At 43.9% G+C, this 21,365-nt stretch overlaps 1 protein-coding gene across 2 annotated transcripts in view; it reads right to left on the bottom strand.

Annotated features, from left to right (window-relative positions):
* Positions 1 to 1,414: 1,414 nt before the first annotated feature.
* The window catches only part of CKMT1A (creatine kinase, mitochondrial 1A), a 70,421-nt gene continuing 50,470 nt past the window's right edge, over positions 1,415 to 21,365 (bottom strand). For both annotated transcript variants that reach the window (XM_030189639.1, XM_030189640.1), the window contains 6 exons: positions 17,969 to 18,190; positions 14,443 to 14,528; positions 12,161 to 12,284; positions 7,777 to 7,911; positions 3,707 to 3,832; positions 1,415 to 1,692 (listed from right to left, as the gene is read on the bottom strand). In XM_030189639.1, the coding sequence (XP_030045499.1) occupies positions 1,573 to 1,692; positions 3,707 to 3,832; positions 7,777 to 7,911; positions 12,161 to 12,284; positions 14,443 to 14,528; positions 17,969 to 18,190 (813 nt within the window). In that variant the 3' untranslated portion in view covers positions 1,415 to 1,572. The remainder of the gene's footprint in view (positions 1,693 to 3,706; positions 3,833 to 7,776; positions 7,912 to 12,160; positions 12,285 to 14,442; positions 14,529 to 17,968; positions 18,191 to 21,365) is intronic.

The raw sequence follows: 21,365 nt of genomic DNA, 5'->3' as shown, positions 1-21,365 counted from the left end.
GTCTGACTTTAATCTTACTTCAAGACCCACAGAACATCCATTCTTCATCAGCTAAAAAAACCTCCAGTGGTTATATTTCTTTGCTTTCCTCTTTATTAATTTTACTTAAATTGTAATTTTTTATCTTTGATGTACATAGGATTATTGGATATAGCACTTATCTTCTGAATCCATCCGATGGGGTCCCGTTTCGCCCATCCATAACTTTAGGCTTTATCAAGGAAATCCATGTGCTGTCCTTCCAAGGTTATTCAAGCATAGCATTCTTCTTTGTCACCAGCTGAATTCAGAAAGAAGAACGAAGCTCTTCGGAGCTGAGAATTGATTGTGAGGAAGTGATTGTTTTGACGCACAGCGCGCCCTGCTTAGATTTTTCATTGGTGAAAGACGTTGCTCTAAGTCAAATTTCTTCGAGAATTTACAGACAACTCAAGAAGACTCCTGAGGCAGGCTTATTATCGGCTGAAACACAGCTGTGTCGAGTCTTGGTTGTTGTACAATAAACTCTCAGAACCTTTGAAGCATTGTCTGTTTATTCTTTGAGTCATCTTCGCTGCTTTCCTGAGTAATTATGTAGAGGTGGAAAAGTGAAGAAAGTAATCAAACAAGAGAGGTCCAATCCAAATGCAAAAGTTTTTAATAAAAGAGAACCCTGCTATGATGCATATAAATTTGTAAACCATCCCCTTTTCTCTCTTTCAAGAATTATCCCCTAAAGGATGACTTGTTAGCTCACCTTTTCTTGGCAGAAGAATCAGTACTATGTTTCCCTTAAGGTCAGGTCATAGCGTCCTGAAAGTTTTGTTGGCCATGGTCTTCCCTCCTCCAACAAAGGAATGTAGTTGTTAACATAGAAGTCAGTTCTGGGGGTGTCAGTAGGTGTTGAGCACCCCAATACTGAATGAATTCCTTCATTGTGTCCAGGAAGGGGTAAATTCTATTGTGTTTGCACCCCCAATCATTTTGAAATATTAGTGTCTATGGTTGGTAAAATCTGTCTGGTGGGGTAAAATCCTACCAAATTCAGGTTTTTGTTTAACCTAAGAAACGTGCTATAGTCAGGATGACTTTTAACAGCAGTGAAAAGCGATATCAGCCTGCAGTTAATGAGAAATTCTATTGGGGTCAGTAGGTCCTGGACAGTAAGATGGTGAACCTAGATTTGATTTACAGTTAGTAGATCAGATAGGTTTGGTAGAACTCACTTAATCCTTAGCAAGGAACTTAAAATGAATCCATAGAAAAACCCTGCATGAGGTAGGAAAAGTAATCTCCGTATTTTCAGGATGTGCTCAGGACTTGCTTCAAGCATAGCAAAGTTTGAGCTATGTTTTTCAAAGCAGGTACTTGAGCTCTGAGATACGGTCAGGAAGGTTACTGCTCGGATAGAAATGAAAACAGGCAGGACAAAGTGGAGCAACAGCAGCACAGAGTTTATTGACGTTGTTGAAGTGCATTATCAGTTTAGCAGAGGACGCTACCACATGCTAGCTTGACCGCATGAAGGGCTCACATACTGAAGGGCTACAAGAAGGAGGGTCATGATAGTCTTTTGGATAGGCCTCCGGTTCTTCATGAGTGTCTGAACTGTTGGACTGGTGAAGGGATACGGATATCCTGTCCTCTCTCCAGCCGCCGTTCACAGTCAATGAGATAGTTTACTCCATCAATAACCAACTGTACCAGCTCCACCTGAAATATTATTGGGGAATGGTGATAAGCGACTGATAGCGACACTTTACCCCTTCCTAATTTACATTCCCTCACTTTCTGTTTTTCAGGTTCATTTTGTTTAGATTTAGATTTTAGATTCGATTTAGATTTATCCTATATAATAATTCTCACCTCCAACGTTCTGTGCTTGAGACCGTGGCTCCCTGGAGGTGGTGGTCTGCTAGGCAGACACGCACTGATGTCACTGACGTCAGGACAGCGTGTTTCCCTATTCCTCCCCCTGCCTCGGAATCATCTGTCACCCCCCGCGCTACAGCCCCCTCGACCCCCCCCAGCACGCCGAAAACCGCCCCCGCCGCCGTTGTGGACTACCTGTGCTGATGGGGGACCCAAACCCCCAAAGTGCTGTTTTGCCCTTCGCGTTGCTGCCTCAATCATCTTCTCTGGAAGTTTCTCTGTGTGCGTCTGACGTCAGACGCACACAGAAGAACTTCCAGAGAAGATGAACAACGCAAAGGGCACAACAGCACTTCGGCTGTCGGGGGTTTGGGTCCCCCATCAGCACAGGTAGTCCACAACGGCGGCGCTGCGGCAGGGAGTGGTTTTCGCCGGCACGGGGGGGGGGGGGGGGTCGAGGGGGCCATAGCGCGGGGGGGGGGGGGGGGGGAGAAATTGCCTGCCTAGGGCCCATTTCCTTGCCTTCAGAAACGGGCCTTTTTTACTAGTTATTTATAATCTGCTCTTGTCCAGGGTGGAGAACAATCAAGGACATAGAGCCATATTCAAGTTAAGGAAAGTGTTCTACAGATGATATACCAAGTTTCGCCTTGAAAATGGACCTGCACAAAAAGCAGGTGCAGATGTGTGTGGATGCTTTTAACATGGGGTAATTTGAAGGAGAAAGTATGTGCATAGGTTATCTTCAATTACTGGTGCAAATCCTGCAGGTAAAAAGTACTGAGGGGTTTGCACCAATGTGGGAAGTTTGATAAATGTGTCCTATGTGTGTGTGTGGATAAAAAGCTTAGGCCATGATGATCAATCCCCCATGCTATTGCAAAACAGTGCCCTAAAAATAGCACTGGAACAGCACGGGGAATTAACTCCCCAGTGATCAACACTAATAACATGCAAATTTAAATGCGTTCTTAGCGTTGATCATCCGAGGAAAGTGCGGGAGGATTGTGCCTGAGCACAGCACTTTCGTTTGACAGGCCTGGGCTGTCTAAAGCCCAGGCATGTCAAATACAGGAGATGGATGTCTGTGGTACCCCCTGGCCCCCCATTGCTTAGGTCCTGGTGGCCAAGTGGCCCCCCCAAGCCCCCCATAGAAGCCAAAGATCTGGAGGACCTCCAGCCCCCATGACCTCTCCCTCATGGCCCAGTGGGCTGCAAACACAACTCCTCCCCACCCTATCTTGGTGGTCCCTCTCCCGTACCTCCGTGTGATGGAGGAGGGAATAGCAATCCCTCCTCTTCCAGCACTGTTCTCTGATCATAGGGGTGGAATACTGCAGAGCTCATTTAAATCTAATTGAAATGAGCTCTGCGTATTGCATGGCGCAGGCACTGTTTGCCACGCCATACGCCTCTAATCATAAGTGCGAAGGTAGATGCGGGCATTACTCCGGAACTAGTGGCCTTTGGCACCCGCATTTAGCTTTGGTCAGGGCCTGAGTGACTTAGGACCTTCAGGCTAATATGTCCAGCCACCAAGTAATATTTAGCTGCTCTGCAAAGGTCACATTTCCAAATAAGGGATGTAGCTGGGATTAGGCATCCAGATGCCTTTTTGAAAACTACCTTCTTGTTAACAACAATAAACATTGTTAAATAGTACAGTCTAATAATGTTTCTGTTACTCTTGTCACAGAGATAATAGTGAGACAATGAAACTTTTTGCTTCATGCCCTCATCAATTTATGTTACTGATTTTCAAAGTACAAGCTCGTTCTGCGTTCTGTGGTGCAGTGCAGATGGCACCGCAGTTTTCTTACTCAATCTTTGCCCTGAACAGTAGCGTGGAAGGTACCTCAGATTTTCCCAGGCGGTCCAGATTTGAGATGTCAAAGATGCTACCAACAGCAGCAGTGTCTACCCCTCCAGTTCCTCTCTTCTGCAGCCGAAGATTCTCCAGGATTTTGGGAAAACGTGCATCCTGAAAAGAAGCGTAAACCCACTGGTGATTTATTTATTAGGATTTATTTATCGCCTTTTTGAAAGAAGGCGGTGTACACTTGTGTGCCAAGTGATGTTGGGTCACTGACTTTTGGGTTCAGCGACCTGCACAGGCTAAAAGGTGGAGAAGAAGGTAGTAGCAGTGACCCATGTGGGTGAAGGGAGGAGGAATTGAATCAGCAACCCATGCAGGCACATGAGAAGGGGCCATTCCCAGTCTTTGTGGCTCAGGATGCTGAAAAGAAGGACACAGAGGGGACCTGGAAGAGGGGGAAAGCTAGTGTTTGCAGCTGCTGGTGGCGGTGGGAGGGGAGAGGGAGGGTTATTTGACTCAGACCCACACCACCAAAGGGAGATGGGGTGAAAAGATATTCAGCTCAAACTCCCCCCCCCCCCCCCCCCCATCCAATGCCTATTAAAAAAAAAAAAGAAAATGACTCCAAGTAAAACCCCCTCTACTTTCCCCAGTTTCATAACAAAACTCAAATAAAGGCAGGATGGGCAGGAATTTAGGACAATGCATTCCTGCTTGAAAAAGGAGATGCACAAGTCCGTGCTTTAGTGTCTGTGTAGGGGAAGGGATGGAAAAAAGAGAATGGGAGGAGAACAGGGTAGCTGCTGCAGCTGCCCTCAGCTGACATTTCTCAGCATATGTTTAGAGAGTGAGCATTAAGTACTATGTATGTAAGGCAGTGTGCTCTTAGACTGAATTCCATGTGGATGTGCTAGAACAGCTGCTAAACCAAGGCCCCATCACACAATTTCATCGTTTGCATTGTTAGAGGTTATATTTTGAGAGAAGCAGTCACAGCCCAAAAATCTTTAAAAAATCATTACCTAAGAGGTTCAAACTGAAGCTGCAGCTAAGCACACCAGTGCTGGGGTTTACGTTAAATGGGCTGTGTCGGCAATGCTGCATGGAAGCCGCTAGCACGGCTTAGTAAACAGACCCCCAGGTTTATTTAGGCATATGGTGCAGCAAGATAAAAGGAGCGGAGTCTGGAGTTAGCGGTGGAGGAGAAGGGTGCAGATAAGAGAGATTTACCCAGTGAACGGAGTTCCCATGGAGGGATGTAGGGAGAGATGAGAGTGGAGAGGTACTGAGGAGCTGCAGAGTGAATGCACTTATAGGTCAATAAGAGGAGTTTGAACTGTATGCGGAAACGGATAGGGAGCCAGTGAAGTGACTTGAGGAGAGAGCTAATATGAGCATAGCGACACTGGCGGAATATTAGTCGTGCAGCAGAATTTTGAACAGATTGTAGAGGAGAGAGAGATGTCTAAGTGGGAGACCTGTGAGAAGCAAGTTGCAATAGTCTAAGCGAGAGGTAATAAGAGTGTGGATGAGGGTTCTGGTAGTGTGCTCAGAAAGGAAAGGGTGAATTTTGGTGATATTATAGAGAAAGGAATGATAGATTTTAGCAGTCTGCTCCATCTCTGGCCGTCTTCAAATCTAGGCTAAAAGCCCACCTTTTTGATGCTGCTTTTAACTCCTAACCCTTGTTCACTTGTTCAGAACCCTTATTTTATCATCCTCACTTTAAAATTCCCTTATCTCTTGTTTGTCCTGTTTGCCTGGCCTAATTAGATTGTAAGCTCTGTCGAGTAGGGACTGTCTCTTCATGTTCAGGTGTACAGCGCTGCGTACTTCTAGTAGCGCTATAGAAATGATAAGTAGTAGTATTTAGGGCCTAGTTTACTAAGGCATGCTAGCATTTTTAGTGCATGCTAAAAATTAGCACACGCTAACGCTAGAGACACCCATAGATTCCTTTGGGTGCCTCTAGTGTTAGCACTTGCAAATTTTTATTGTGCACTAAAAACATTAGTGCATTTACAGGGCTCTTAGTTTGTGTAGGTGCTAACATTTAACTATTGCTTTACCCAGAGCATTTTTAATGGGCAGATTACATATCAAAATAAGAAATAAATTAATGAACAATTGTTTGTAAGTTCCAGTGTACCAGTGGGTGTGTCCTGTCACTGCTCACTGATGTAGACCAGAAGGGCACATCCTCTCTTGTAGCTGTAGTAGATCTTTACAAACAGTGAAGGAAATTCTGGCTCGCCATCTTTAATTTGCCAGTACTAACAAAGGCTTACTGCTGCATAGGTATAGTTTTTTTTTTTGGGGGGGGGGGGAGTAGGGGGTGGTACACCTCAAATGCTCCAGGTACTGGTCCTAAATTGTTTGACAATGTTAGCAACTATTTGGAAAGATAGGCGCATGCAGTAATAGACCACTGTGGCAATAATTTATGGGGTGAAAAGAAATTCGTCTCAAAGTCTCCCCTCCCCCCCCAATCCAACGCCTATTAAAAAAAAAAAAAGAAACTAAAATAACCCCGAGTGAAACCCCCTCTACCGTCCCCAGTTTTATAGCAAGACAGAAGTAAAGGCAGGATGGACAGGAATTTAGGACAATGCATTCCTGCTTTAAAAAGGAGATGCACATGTCTGTGAGATTGACTCATTGTACACCTGTATTCGGAAGTTTAAGTTAAGTAATTTTTCACTTCTTTTTTTTTTTGATTCATTTACTATCTTTCCTGTGAAGTTTTAGCAACCTTTCAATATGAAAGTTAAGGTTTTTTTATGCCGATGAAGATAGCTAACCCACATGATTTCCTTCACCTTTATCTTTGAAAATAATCACAGTAGATGGACGTTGGCTTCAGAGGCTTTTCCCCTTTTCTCATTTCGGTTGCATTTCACAGGTTTATAGTTTTGGTTAAAGTACCTTGCAACTCATAATAACGGAGAGAGATTTGTGTGTGTTAATAATTTATGTTCATTCAGTCATCACTTTGAGTTTTGTTGGCAGTGAATTATATGGTTTTATAGGGGACTAAGCCTTCTTATTGATTATATCCACACTCAGATCTAAACAAGGTTCTAAATAAATATCGTTTGCACACTCTTTTTATGAAAAGGAGAAAAAAGCCTCAAGCAAACTCCTGGACTCAACAAACAGTCTTCAAGGAGTTGGACTTCCTCATCATTGGCAAAAAACCTCCTAGGGCTCTTAATAATTCTCTTATATATTTCAAACTCTCAAACTAGGTATAAATTCAAACTTAGCTTTGTAGTATTGATCTTAGTACATTTCTCCAAGTGTTGACCGTGATCAACGGCAGTCAATGTTTCAAATTGCCCTTTCTGCTTCAGGATCACAGGCCAATAAATCTCCGCTCAATCTAGCCAGCGGAAGCTACTAAGACTTAGTAGCTTCCGCTACATAAAAAGAGTGTGCATACGATATTTATTTAGAACCTTGTTTAGATTTGAGAGTGAATTATATGGCACATTTGTTCATTTTCTGGGTGTGGCCTGGTAGGGATAGTACTGACATTCATATGGCCCTCTGTACGTAAAGGTTGCCCACCCATGTTCTCACCCCTTGCCACAGCCCCTCCCCACCAGAACAAAGTAGATAAACTACCCTTGTGTACTTTTCAGGCTATTTCCTGGTGCAGAACTGTGCCCTGTATGCTACTTTCAACCAGGGGCGTAGCCAGACAACAGATTTTGGGTGGGCCTAGGCAAGAAGTGGGTGGGCACCAAGTGTTCTCCACACCACCACCACCAAAAAAATATCTAAGCTGGCAGGAAAACGCTTCTTTCCACCTTGGCAGTCTGCAGAAGGCATGCGCTGAAAACTGAGCATGCACAGGTTCTGGCATCGTTGAGAGTAGCGTTTTTGTTACCATTAGGCGGAAGTCTTCAGCTGACGGAACTTTGGATCCCCACCAGCTACCGCTAAATGTGTGTTACTGTTGGGTGGGCATGAGTCCTAAGTAGATGGGCCCTGGCCCACCTGTGGCTACGCCACTGCTTTCAACTGCTCGGGTATCATCATGGAACTTATTTTAGTTTTCTGCATCAGAATACAATCTCATGCCTTCGGCACTGACATCTGGTTACCTTGCTCAACAGTGGTAGTTTAATGTGGACTCCGGCTCTCAATCCAGTGCCCAGGTTGGAAGGGCAGGTCAAGATGTACCCTATCCTCTCATTCCACATAAATTCCCAACCCCTCTCCTGGATTAACCGTTCCACCTAGAAGAGAAATAAAATACAATTGCTGGTTTCATTCTGTTTCCAGCTGTTGTCTCTTGTTCTGAAGATACATAATTACTCTGTTCACATTTCCTGCTGGCATAATTAATAATTGAACAGGCAGCAGTAAAGAAAAACCACAGTCTGAATTAACTCAATCCCTCAGTATAGCAAGAATACATTTTTTATTAAAGTCTCATCTCACTTGGTTTTGCTCGGCTGATTACAGTACTCTGTTTTTTCCCTATGCCATACATACAGCTTACTGACTGCATATTAGGTATTGTAATTATGGCCAGAAATTGGGGCCATTCAGTTACAGTTTTAACTGTCACCCTGGTGCACCTCCTCCTCTTCACTTTAAGCAGATAACTTGAATATCTTGAATATGCCAATACTTGAGATATCCAGTGGCGTTCCTAGCCTGGATGGCACCCGGGGTGGATCGCCAATGCGCCCCCCCCCCCCGCCTGCGAAATGACACCTCCCCCCCTGGTGAAATGACACCCCCCCAGGTGCACGCCGCTGGGGGGGGGGGGGTGCCGCGGCACTTGCCTGTGGACTCCGACTTCGCTTGTTCGCTGCAGCTTCCTCTGCCCTGGAACAGGAAGTAACCTGTTCCGGGGCAGAGGGAGCTGCAGCGAACGAGCGAAGTTAGCGAAGTCGGAGCCCACAGGCGCGCGCCGCGGCACCCCCCAGCGGCATGCACCCGGGGCGGACCGTTCCCCCTTGGTACGCCACTGGAGATATCCAAATCAAATTTATCTGTTGTCTGGGAGGCAGCTTGAAAAATGAAGATGTATTTGGTTAACTCCTGCAGTTAACTGGTCAAATCGTTTTGAATAAAGGCACCTTTAGAGTTTACTTAAGTATTGGATGAGCAAGTAGGACTACTCCAGAATTCTTTAGAAATGAAGAGATTGTAGAGCTTATGGCTGAGCAGACTTGATAGGCCATACAGTCTTTATCTGACATCATTTTCTAGTTGCTGATAGCTACAGAGTGCTGGTGGCATTGACTATCATTTCTATATCTAGAAAGGTGGGAAATAGTCTCTATCTTTAAAACAAGTTTTAGGCCATGTAACAGATGAGGTTGGTGGCCACTTTTTAGTTAGCCTTCTAATTCTCTGAGAAATGTCTCTACCACTTTGGACAGCTAGCAAAGGTGGATACGTTTCTAGAATTACCCTGAGGACAAAGCAGGTTACTAACACTAGTGTTGTATAGTAACTAAGTAAATGTAACTAATTACTGTACTTAAATAAAAGTTTTGTTACTTTTACTTGTAAAGAAGTACAGGATAACATTTGTTACTTTTACTTTTACTGAAGTAATAATGTTGCCAATTTTTACTACTTTTACTCAGTTACATCTGATGCTTGCAGTTAAAAGTAAAAAGTAAATGGAAAGACCTTACGGACCAAATCAACCACAGACTCCAAAACGGCGTATTCCCCACGAATAAAGGAAACATCCTACTCACACCTCTGCCAAAAGATGCTAAAAAAAAGTACAATGGACTTAAGTAACTATCGACCAGTTGCTTCTATACCGCTCATTACTAAAATAATGGAGGGTATAGTTATGAAACAACTCACTGAATACCTAAATAAACACTCAATTCTACATGAGTCACAATCAGGATTTCGATCAAATCACAGCACCGAAACCTTACTAGTGGCGGCAATGAACTCATTCAAAAAAACAATTGCAACCGGCAAGAAAATACTAATACTGCAATTTGACATGTCAAGCACCTTCGACATGGTTGATCATGGAATACTACTTCATATTCTAGAATACTTCGGAGTCGGAGGCCCGGTCCTCAAGTGGTTCGAAGGATTCCTCACCACCAGATCCTACCAAGTAATAACAGATGCCGAAAGATCACCTCCATATACACCGGAATGCGGAGTTCCTCAAGGATCCCCCTTATCACCTACCATCTTCAACTTAATGATGATACCACTAGCCAAACTATTAGCCAATCACAACCTTAACCCTTTTATATATGCAGACGATGTTGGGCAGACTAGATGGACCATGCAGGTCTTTTTCTGCCGTCATCTACTATGTTACTATGTTACTATGATGTCACAATCTACATCCCGTTCAAATACAATATAACCGAAATCACCAACAAGATCAACCAAGGCCTCAGAATTATGCACACCTGGGCAGACTCATTCCGTCTAAAACTCAACGCTGGAAAAACTCAATGCCTAGTACTCACTTCTCAATATAACACAAACAACTACTCCACTATTACCACACCCTACTGCACCCTTCCTATTTCAGAAAACCTGAAGATTCTCGGAGTTACCATAGACCGAAACCTCACTCTCGATACCCACGTGAAGAACACGACAAAAAAGATGTTCTACTTGATGTGGAAACTCAAAAGAGTCAAGCCTTACTTCCCGAGAAGCATTTTCCGCACCCTGATACAGTCTATGGTACTAAGTCACTTGGACTACTGTAACGCTCTGTACGCCGGCTGCAAAGAACAGACTATCAAGAAACTCCAGACAGCCCAAAATACCGCAGCCAGACTCATATTTGGTAAAACCAAATACGAAAGTGCGACACCCTTAAGAGAGAACCTTCACTGGCTACCACTCAAAGAATGCATCAAATTCAAGATATGCACGATCGTACACAAGATCATTCACGCAGATGCCCCTCTTTACATGTCTAACCTAGTGGACCTACCGCCCAGAAATGCCAAGAGATCAGCCCACAAAATCCTCAACTTGAACTTCCCTAGCTGTAAAGGGCTTAAATACAAGCAAGCATACGCCACCACCTTCTCGTATAGAAGCACACAGCTATGGAATGCGCTACCCCCAACCTTAAAAACCATGGACAATCTAAGTAACTTTTGCAAATCCTTGAAGACACATCTCTTCAACAGAGCCTACAAAAAGAACCTCTAAAAACACAAATCACTACACAACCCACCCACACAACCAATTACACCTCCTACATCACCCTACTTAACACCCTCTTCTCTTTCTCTAAATATCTTCGTCCTACCACTGACTATATCTACTATTCCCTCATGAATATGTCATAATAACACTCTGTAAGCCACATTGAGCCTGCAAATAGGTGGGATAATGTGGGGTACAAATGTAATAAATAAAAATAAATAAATAAATAAATAAATGACAACTCCTCAGTAAATCATATGAAACAGCAAAACTGGGAACAGGATTTTGCTATCGTAAACCATGTCATGCAAACAGTGGATCATCACATCTTAAATTTTGCTGTTCAGTGAGTATAATCTATAAGAACAGTGGAGGTGCCTGTGTTTTCAACAAACAGAACAGTGATGAGCTGGATCACTTTAACATGGAGATGAAGCTGAAGCTGTTACCAAGTCTTGGTGAACAATTATGTCTCTACCACAACAGACTGCTGAACATCCCATGGGAAATTTTACATTAGGATAACTGTCCACTGGATTGATAAGAGTCATTAGGGAGGAAGTCTGCTTGTCTAGCGTTAAGACTGACATTCTTGCATCAGTTCTCAAGGATATTCAGTTTACCATCATATGAAAAATTATTAGAACAACAACAGACAACGATTCTAACTTTGTTAAAGCCTTCTTTGTAATTGGACAGCATGACGATAAAGAAGATAAAGATGAAGATGCAAGTGATGAATTAGATAGTACTACTTCTAAAGCAGATGATAATGACAATAATGATGATAAAGTACTCTTTGCTATATGGAAAAGTGTTTCAGAGATTCCCTTAATCATAGCCTGCAGATCCGGTCAGAAGACACCTGTAATACTGCAACCTGGCCTGATTTGAAGGACCTTTTTATCAGACTGAACAATCCACTTTCTGCTAGTGTAGTTGTTGAACCTTTTTAGCTGTGCTGGTTTAATAATGACTCACAAGCACAATTGCATGAGTGACAATCATTTTCAAAAATGTAGTTTTACTAAAAGCAAAGTGGATTGAATTGTAGAGCAAGAAAGTTGTTGTTGGGATAAAAACATTAACAATAGTTGCATTCATTGTAGTTGCGGTAATTTTACTTTTTACTCAAAAATTATTATAGTAGGCAACAACTTTTTTACTTTTACTTAAGTAAATTATTTAATGTGTCCTTCACAGTACTTTTTACTTTTACTTAAGTATTAAAACATACATTTATTTTTACTTTTACTTAAGTTCTTTGACCTAGTACTTTGAACAACACTGACTAATAGTGCTGGAGAAAATTACCTCCTTCAGTCCTCGGCAGAATCTCTCAAAGACCCGTTTCATATTTCCTCCTTTCTCCATTGAGATAATACGTGAGTGGTCTTCTTCATTGACCCAAATAAGGAAGGTTTTCTCATTATTATGCCTTGAGAATAAGACAGAAAAGAGTAAATGACTGTGCGAGGAACAGGTAGGACAGACAACAGACCTACTTCTTTGCCAAGACCTACTCCTCACTTTATACCGCTGCTTGATGCACCCTCCCTGGCTCCTACCCTGCTAGTTCACCCTGTTAGATGCTTCTCCCCCTGCATACTCCTTGTATATTCTTCTGTTTTCCTATTCTGTATTTTATTTAATGTTTGTAAGCCACATTGTGCCTTCATGAGTGGGAAAATGTGGGATATAAGTGAACAATAAATAAATAAACAGTAATAATTCTAATGGTGAAAAATCCTTCAAATGATATTGAAGAAGGTGAGTTTAAATTCCCTATTTATCTAAATTATGGAACAGCAGTGTTCAAAAAGGAGAAGGATTTTAAGAAGAACGGTAGCCCCATTAGTCCACTTTTAAAGGTAATAGATAGAAATAAATCAAAACGATGAAAATCAAATAAGATGATACCTTTTTTATTGGCCTAGCTTAATCCATATTTGATTAGCTTTTGAAGGTAACCCTTCTTTTTCAGACTGGAAATCCGAATAGGAGAAAGTGTGAAGGGTCTGATGCAGGCTGAGGAAAAGAACTGGCACCAAAAGCAAGAACTTTGCACGAAAGTGTGGCGGTGGGAACACTGCCTGAGAGAGTGCATAGGTTTGTGTATGTTTCTATGTCATATAACTAGAGCCTCCCTTTGAAAATCTTCCCTTTGAAAGTCCACTGCTATAAAAGTACCGATACACATACTAAATGACAGGAAGTTTTCGGCCCAGGGAATTTACCCAGCTAGCTAGTAAGTTTCCTGTGCAAATTCCTTTGAACACTGTCCTAATACTGTTTTCTCTCTGTCAATATCTTTTCATTAACACCAAAGAAAGTTAAATGTTTTATTTTGCTGCTTCCAATTATGAAGCTTTTTTCACATGTAAAACTTTGTAAATATATATCTCAGAAACACTGTCCCTTGGCACCTCTAGCTGGGCTGTCAAAAGCCAAGACCTGTCAAATACAGGGGCTGGAGGTCCATGGGATCACCAGACCCCAAACAGCAAGGCCCTGGTGGCCTAATGCCCCCACCAAACCCCCACCCTAAGCCAGCGACATGGGGGCTGGAGGTCCAGTGGACTTCCAAACCCTCTGACCCCCTGACACAAGTTCACAGGGGGCCCCTAACCCCCCTCACATCCCCCCCAAAAGCTCTGGTGTCTCAGTGGGCCGCAAACTCCCTTATATGGTGTGAAGCCCCACCCAGCGCATCCTAGAATGCAATGGGCAGGGCTGGGCGCCGCCATTTTTAAGATGGCACTAGAAGAGGAGGGAGTGTACTATTTCCCTCCTTCAACAAAGGACCTCCAGCCTCCATGTTGCTGGCTTGGGGTGGGGGGGAGCTGTTTTGGGGGGAATGGAGGGCCTGCTAGCATGTAAATGCATGCTGGACAGGGCTCACCATTCCTCTAATGGTCTGCAAACCCTAACGCCAGCTTCGAGTTGGCGTAGGGTTTGCCGCAGACTGCACACCAATGTTTGGAACACTGCCCACTGATCATTGTGGGGAATATGTTTAGCATGTATTTGCATGCTAGTTGCAGTCAGAGCCCACCAGCACATTGTTTCATGCACTCAGGGGCTCTGATCATAGGGCAGTAGCACACGCAGGTGTTAGTATGGAGCTAATAGCCTCCAGCACCTGCGTTTGCTTCTGATCATCGGCGGAAAAGTTTTACTTCCAGCATGCCCATAGATAGGAAAAGTGCTTTCCCTCCTAATTCTGGAGAAGTGAAATGTTGGGGGGGGGGGGGGGGAGGGCAAGGGTGAGAATAGAAGTAAATTGGGAGGAGGAGGAGGGGGAAATCCTGGTTGGGGGGGCCCTCAAATATATTTTTGTCTAGGGCCGAATGTAGTGTTAATCTGGCTCTGGTGTTGGCTGTCTTATTAGCTGCTGTGAAGCTTCCAGCTGAGCACCCAGCATTCAGCACCCCTCCCCCATGCCTCAGTACATGTAGAGGGCAAATGTACTTGGGGTGTCACTTTTTTTTTGTTTCTGTAGTTAAAATAGTTTGATACACCTGAACTTGAAAACAAATTCTGCAAAAAGACATAGCTTCAAAAAAAAGGTGGGAATATTTTATCAGCAAATATACCAGATTCCACGAGCATCAGGCCAGTCCCGAGCCATTCCTGCAGCTGTCAGCAAGGGGGACACAGGCTTATCAAAAAGAAAATGATCCTTAGAAAAGAGGGAGGAAAGTTATTAACAGCGGAACTAAGCAATAGCGAGGCAAGTAAGCAAAAATCCCTGAAGACACATATCCTAAATAGTCAGTTGGGACAAAAATACAATGTATTTTATCTTTTTACATGCACCATATTCAGATATCAATTATCTTGAAGCAGGGCCGCCGAGAGGGGGGGACAGGGGGGACAAAATTCCTGGGGCCCGGCACCGCAGTCCCACCCGCCAGCGGGCCCCTTCCACCCAAACCGCCACCAGCAGAAGTGCTGCCTTCTGTTCTGACTTCGGTGTGCGCGGCCCACACAAAAGCGCTCCTCTCAGCTGATCTTCCCTGTACTCTGCAGGGCGTCTGTGCGTCTGACGTGCAGGACATCAGATGCACAGAAATCCTGCAGAGTACAGTGAAGATCAGCTGAGAGGAGCGCGTCTGCGTGGGCCGCGCACACCGGAGTCAGAAGACAGCACTTCTGCTGGCGGGGGTTTGGGTGGAAGGGGCCCGGCCCGGTGGCGGAGGCGGGTGGGACTGTGGCGCCGGGCCCCCCTCAGGGGGGGCGACGACAACCTGGGGAGGTGGCAGTGGGGGCGGGGCCGGGGACCCGGGGGCGGCCTTGTCCCGGGCCCGGCCCAGTCTCTCGGCGGCCCTGTCTTGAAGTAAGATTCCTTCCAAACCTTCATTGCTTCTCCTTTGCTGCTTTTACCTAATCATTTACATATCTTCACAAAACAGCACCACAACATATGAAATTGCAGTGACACAAACACAGAAGATGAACAAGTGGGAAAAGCATGCAGAGCATGGTCCCTCTGCATGTGTGTGTGTCTCTGTTGTGTGTTCTTTGTGTGCTCTGGATGTGTTGTGTTTGTGTGTGTGGAGAGGGGGGGGGGTGGAGGAGATAGCAGGGGTGGTAGGGAAGTTTGCAGGATGATAGTTGCAGGGGAAAAGGGGTAATTTGTGGAATGGTAGTGATGCAGTTGCAGGGGGTTGTTTTGGGGAGTAGGACCAGTGGGGCAGATGCAGAGGGTAGAAATGTGGGTCATTAGAAGAGGTAGATTTTGGCTGTAGTGGTCATTTGCAGGGTGGTGGAGCAGTTGGAGGGGGCTAGTTTTGGGGAGTGGGGCAGTTTGCAAAGTGATGAGGAATGAAGGCATTTTTTGGAGGAGGGCAGTTTGTGGGGTAGTTTTGGTTATGGGGCAATTCGTGAGGGGTGAGACAGTTGCAGGGGTTAGTTTCAGTGGAGACTCACATTCATGGGTCATGGAGGAGATAGTGGTTGCTGTGGATGAGCAGACTGAATGGGCCATTTGGCTCTTATCTGCCATCTTGTTTCTATGTTTCTGTTTCCTGCAGTCAAACTGGGGAACCAAGAAGTCCTGCTCAGCAGTTTCCTTCTCTATCAGCAGTAGGCGATGCATTAATAAAATATGATCTCCTGCTGCCATGGGACCAGTTTTGCGATAAGAGCTGTGTCATGAAATACCCAGCACCCAGATGGGGTTAACCCTGTGGCCACCTGGAGGGTCTGTCCCCAACATTGCTCAGGCCCGCCTGCACCTGGGCATGTGTGCTATACTAGCACCCTCCTCCCACCGACAGGGTCCCGCTTGCCTCTGGGCTAGTCTCCCACTCTCAGGTTATTCCCCAGTAATTTCTAGGATACTGGGGCCACATTCAGGGGTCCCACAGTTCCTAGAAAGCACCCACAGACCCAAAGACACAAACCAGGATTCTTAGTCAGTCCAGGACAGCAGAGTCAATAAACTAATAAGGTTTATTGTCACAGAACTTGATCAGTGAACAGAAAAAGGTGAATTCAGCAAACAATAACAGATAACTGAATAGGGATCAATTATAAAACTATCTAAACATTTGTTTACTACCTGAGTAGTACCTGTGGAGTTCAGGAAATGTAACTGCTCACAAGTTATAAAATATAACTGCTCACAGGGCCTCGGTAAAGAGATATTTCTTGCTCCACTTCCTGGCTGAGACTGGGGAAAATCCAGCACCAACTTTGAAAGTATCTGGCCAGTGATACTGCAAATTGCCTTTTGACAAGCTTAAACTGGAAAAGAGAAAGTCTTTTTCTGCAACAGCTTTAGAACACAAAACAATTGCCATCTGCTGGTCAATTAGGAGAAATACACTTCAGGAAATAATTCAGTTCACAGGCTTAGAAACCCACTGTTTCGCAACAAGCTGCAAAATCTCACAGTTCTTATGATGAGACTGGTCCCACAGCAACAGGAGATGACATCTTATTAAGGCATCTCCTGCTGCCAGGGTGGGGGGGGGGGGGGGGAGAGGAGAGGTAACTTATTGGTGCTATAGCCACAGAACTGAGTGTGCCAGGGGGTGGAGTCAGGAGACAGAGTAGATGAGGCTGGGTGAAGTGGGCTGGGGGCATTTCCTATAATATCCCTCTCAAAAATCAGTTCCCATTGGCAGCTTTGGTTTTTGGGGTGGAGCAGTTTGTGGAGGTAGGGTAGTTTGTGCGCTGATGTAGTAGTTGCAGGGGGAGGGGCAGTGGCAAGGGGTAATTGTTGGGGTTGTTGCAGTTTGCGGAGTGATGGGGAATTGTAATGACGGCAATTGCAATGGGATAAGATTGGGGTGGAGGGGTGCTTGGAGAGTAGTCTTTGGGGGTGGAATAGTTTGTGAAGTGATGGGGCAGTTGCCCAGAGGGGGTAGGGTTTGAGATTGGGGTAATGTGGGGTATGGTGGGGACAGTTTGAGGGATGGTGGGATAGTTATGGGTGGAGTTTTTGGAGTTGGCCAGTTTACCAGGTTCTAATTCAGTTGGGGAGAGGAGCTTTTTGGGGGATGAGGTAGTTTGCTGGGTGATGGGGCAATCAAAGAGGGTAGTTTTGGCTTATGGAGCAAATTGGGGGCAGTTGTATGTGGCTAGTATTTGGGATGGGAGACAGTTTGGAGGTCATAGGGAAGCTGTGGGGGTGTCATTTTTGTGGTGGAGACAGTTTAGGAGTTAGGGAGAGTAGAGAAAGGGACAAGGAAATTTGAAAAAGTGGCATTCCCTAACTGCTACGGTTCACTCTATGTTGTTTCTGTGATATAGAAGCTGAGCCTCTTTTTCCCCTAAAAATGTATTGGGACTTTTTTTTTTTTTCCAGGGGTGAGGATCTGGCCCATTTTTAAATCAGATGTGTCCTTCTTCCAGTTTTTCCTACGTGGTAAATTTTATCCTATTCCATTAAATTTTCTGTGCTACAGAATCTGGAACTTCTTCTCCCACAGAAATACACTGGGCCATTTTATTTGGGAGGTGGCGGTGGTGGCACCTTATTTCTCTGGACACCCCAGGCTGATTCAACCCATTTATATTCAAATGCAAAATATATCATGATGTTCAGTGTGTATCGCAAGAAGACGGTATTTTCTGTTGTTACACATTTACAGTATCCAAGAGATTTCTTACATCAATTAGCTGCTGCTGCTCTTGATCGGTCATCTCACTGAGTCGATAGTATCGACCGGCTAGGTCTCCCTTCAGTCCATTCAAAGCTTCCACCTGCACCTTCTCCACCTCTCTCCTTTCAGCACGAGAACAAGCGGGGGGCAAGCTGAGGCCTCGGATACTCCTTCCAGTACGAACGCGGGAGGACAGAACGTAGCGTTCATCAAAGAACCCAGACTTAACCTTAGAAGGACAAGAATATGAAGTGAAAACATGTGAAGCACTTACCGCATGGCTATTTTGGTGGGAAGCCCTTACCGCCACCCATTGAGATGGCGGTAAAGGCTCCCATTCTAACCCGGTGGTAGCCCTGCCCGATTACCACCGGTTACATTCCGGCACTACAAAAAATCTAAAAAATTACTGTAGTGCCGGATATGGCGGGCGCTGGGGGTGGGAACTATGGCTAGACTCCTGCGGTAGCTCAGTGGTAGTTCCAGATTGGCACATGGCTGTCCTAACATTATGCAGTGAGTCAACCAGGCACCAATCTATATCAGTTAACTCACTGAGTCAGTGGTCATACCAGGATATTCAATGCTGGGGACTGTGCATGCCTGCACTGAATATCTGGAGTCAGTGGAGCCCACGACCAGATTTGGCTTACTAGCTGCTTACCACTGCAAGATGAAAATCGACTCCAAATTTATTACATTTCATAAGAGAGTGGAGACTGTTAAGGGTTAGGGGGGGAGGGGATAAGAAAGTGTCTGTATGTGCATGAACCTTATCTTATCTTATGCATTTCTGTTCCACCTTCTCTCTGACAAGGTCCAAAGTGTATGACAAAGAAAAGAATCAATTAACACTAGGACAAACAAAAAAATGAAAATCTATAACACTGCTTTCGTTTTAGATACCTCAGAAATAAGTACGTCTTAAGCTGCTTACGAGAAGAACTATAAGAAGATAATTGTCTAATATATAGAGTCAGGGAGTTCCAATTAAGAGCTGCTTGATATGGAGATATACTTGTATTTGTATTTCTCTAACAGTAGTGAAGTTAAGCAATGTACAATCTTTAGAAGGATGAGTGAGATCAGAACTGTGAGTGGAGGAGTGGCCTAGTGGTTAGGGTGGTGGACTTTGGTCCTGAGGAACTGAGTTTGATTCCCACTTCAGGCACAGGCAGCTCCTTGTGACTCTGGGCAAGTCACTTAACCCTCCACTGCCCCATGTAAGCCGCATTGAGCCTGCCATGAGTGGGAAAGCACAGGGTACAAATGTAACAAAAAAAAAAATAGATACTATTGGAGATTCTACATGGAATGTTGCTACTATTGGAGATTCTACATGGAATGTTGCTATTCCACTAGCAACATTCCATGTAGAAGGCTGCGCAGGCTTCTGCTTCTGTGAGTCTGACGTCCTGCACGTAAGTGCAGGACGTCAGACTCGCAGAAGCCTGCGTGGCCACTTTGGTGATCTGCAAGGGCCGACCTTCTACATGGAATGTTGCTAGTGGAATAGCAACATTCCATGTAGAATCTCAAATAGTAGCAACAGTGGAGGAGTGGCCTAGTGGTTAGGGTGGTGGACTTTGGTCATGGGGAACTGAGCAGCTCCTTGTGACTCTGGGCAAGTCACTTAACTCTCCATTGCCCCATGTAAGCCGCATTGAGCCTGCCATGAGTGGGAAAGCGCAGGGTACAAATGTAACAAAAAAAACCCCTCTCAATAATATAGTACATTGAGACAAAAGTTCAGAAGGTTTGTCACACAGAATTTTTAAAATTGAACAGCAAACTTTGAAATCAATATGGTCTTTCAAAGGAAGCCAGTGCAAAAAAGGAGTGATACTATCATCTTTTTTTCAAACCAGAAATCAACCCGAAGGCAGTGTTTTGCAGAAGCTGCAACTTCCTGAGGAGCTTAATGGAGACGCCACAATATAGCGTATTGCAGTAATCTAAATAAGAGAGAAACAGGGTTGAACAACTGGAGCAAACCAATCTGTAAAAAATGAAGAGTGAATCGTTCTTAGTTCTTTTCAGCCTGAAAAACACGTTTTTGAAGAGATTGCTTACTTGATCTTCCATAGTAAAGGAGGAAACTAACACAACTCTAGAGTGAGTTTCCACTGATAATGACTCAGAACTCCCCAGAGGTATGGATATAGGTATGTTATTGACGGAGTTACCAAACCGTAAGACTTTTGTTTTGTTCATGTTTAATTTTTTTTTTTAAATGAGAAGATGCCCATCTATTTAGCTGACTTCTACAGTTATTAATACTTGTGCGGGTTGTTGCTAGATTCTTAAGAAAAGGAGCTAATATGAAAATATTATTGGTGTAAGAAAGTAACACTTTGCTGTTACGTGATGTCAGATTTTATCATGCTTTATATATATGTTTATATGCACTGTCATACAATTGTTGCATTACATATACTTCTTTTATATATATATTTTCTTATATATGCTCTTTTATGTACATGTATATATATATATATATTATTATTTATGTTGGACAGTGCGTAGCGATATGTTTATTCATGTATTTATTCTAGTATACTCTCTATGTATACTTAGTAATATTCCATATTTTATTATTTGTTTTTTGTCAATTTATATATTTGATATATTATGCTTGTATGTGTGTTATATTTTATTTATTATGATCTATGATAATTATTATATATTTGTTCATTGTAGCCCCTGACGCAGCCCTAGGTGGGCGAAACGCGGCCTGTGTCGGGCGATTTGTTCATACACGGTATCTTCAATAAAATCTTTTTGTTGTGATATTGATCTGCTGGCTTTCTTTCCCAGAAAGTAACACTTCCCCAGATTGAGAAAACAAAGAGCTTAAAGAGCTCATATAGATGTTAAAAAGGATAGGCAAAAGTATAAAGCATGCACATGCCAAAAAACACATCAAATTTAGTACTTATCTTTGTACCGTATCAAAATAAGCAACAAGTGGTAGCCATTTTTCCCTATATGAAGCAAAACGAGAAGATTTCTTTGCAAGGTGTGATTCGAATTTGTATTCTCCAGCCCCCCCCCCCCCCCCCTCCCCTTTCCCTCTTCTTTTCCTCTTTCTTCCCTCTCTCTTGTTTTCACTTAATTTGATTCTGGATGTAGATTGCCACTTCTTACATGTGAGCTCCGGTTTTGCCTTACTTTGTAAAATGTTACTTGTTGTTATGCTGTGAGCTCTTGATGGTATCGGTATCAAAAATCAATAAAAGAAATTAAACTTTAAAAAGGATAGGCAAAAGCGGGGATCCTTGTGGGGCACAGCAGGGAAGTTGCTATGCAGAGGAATTGACTGAATGTTTGGTGACCATAAAAGATCTATTTGTCAGAAAATCCTTGAACTAGTTAAAGACCTTATTAGAAATTTTGAGCTCACT

The sequence above is a fragment of the Microcaecilia unicolor genome, chromosome 1 (genome assembly GCF_901765095.1).
Source record: "Microcaecilia unicolor chromosome 1, aMicUni1.1, whole genome shotgun sequence".
Taxonomy (NCBI): domain Eukaryota; kingdom Metazoa; phylum Chordata; class Amphibia; order Gymnophiona; family Siphonopidae; genus Microcaecilia; species Microcaecilia unicolor.
This window is presented reverse-complemented; position numbering and strand designations above follow the sequence as displayed.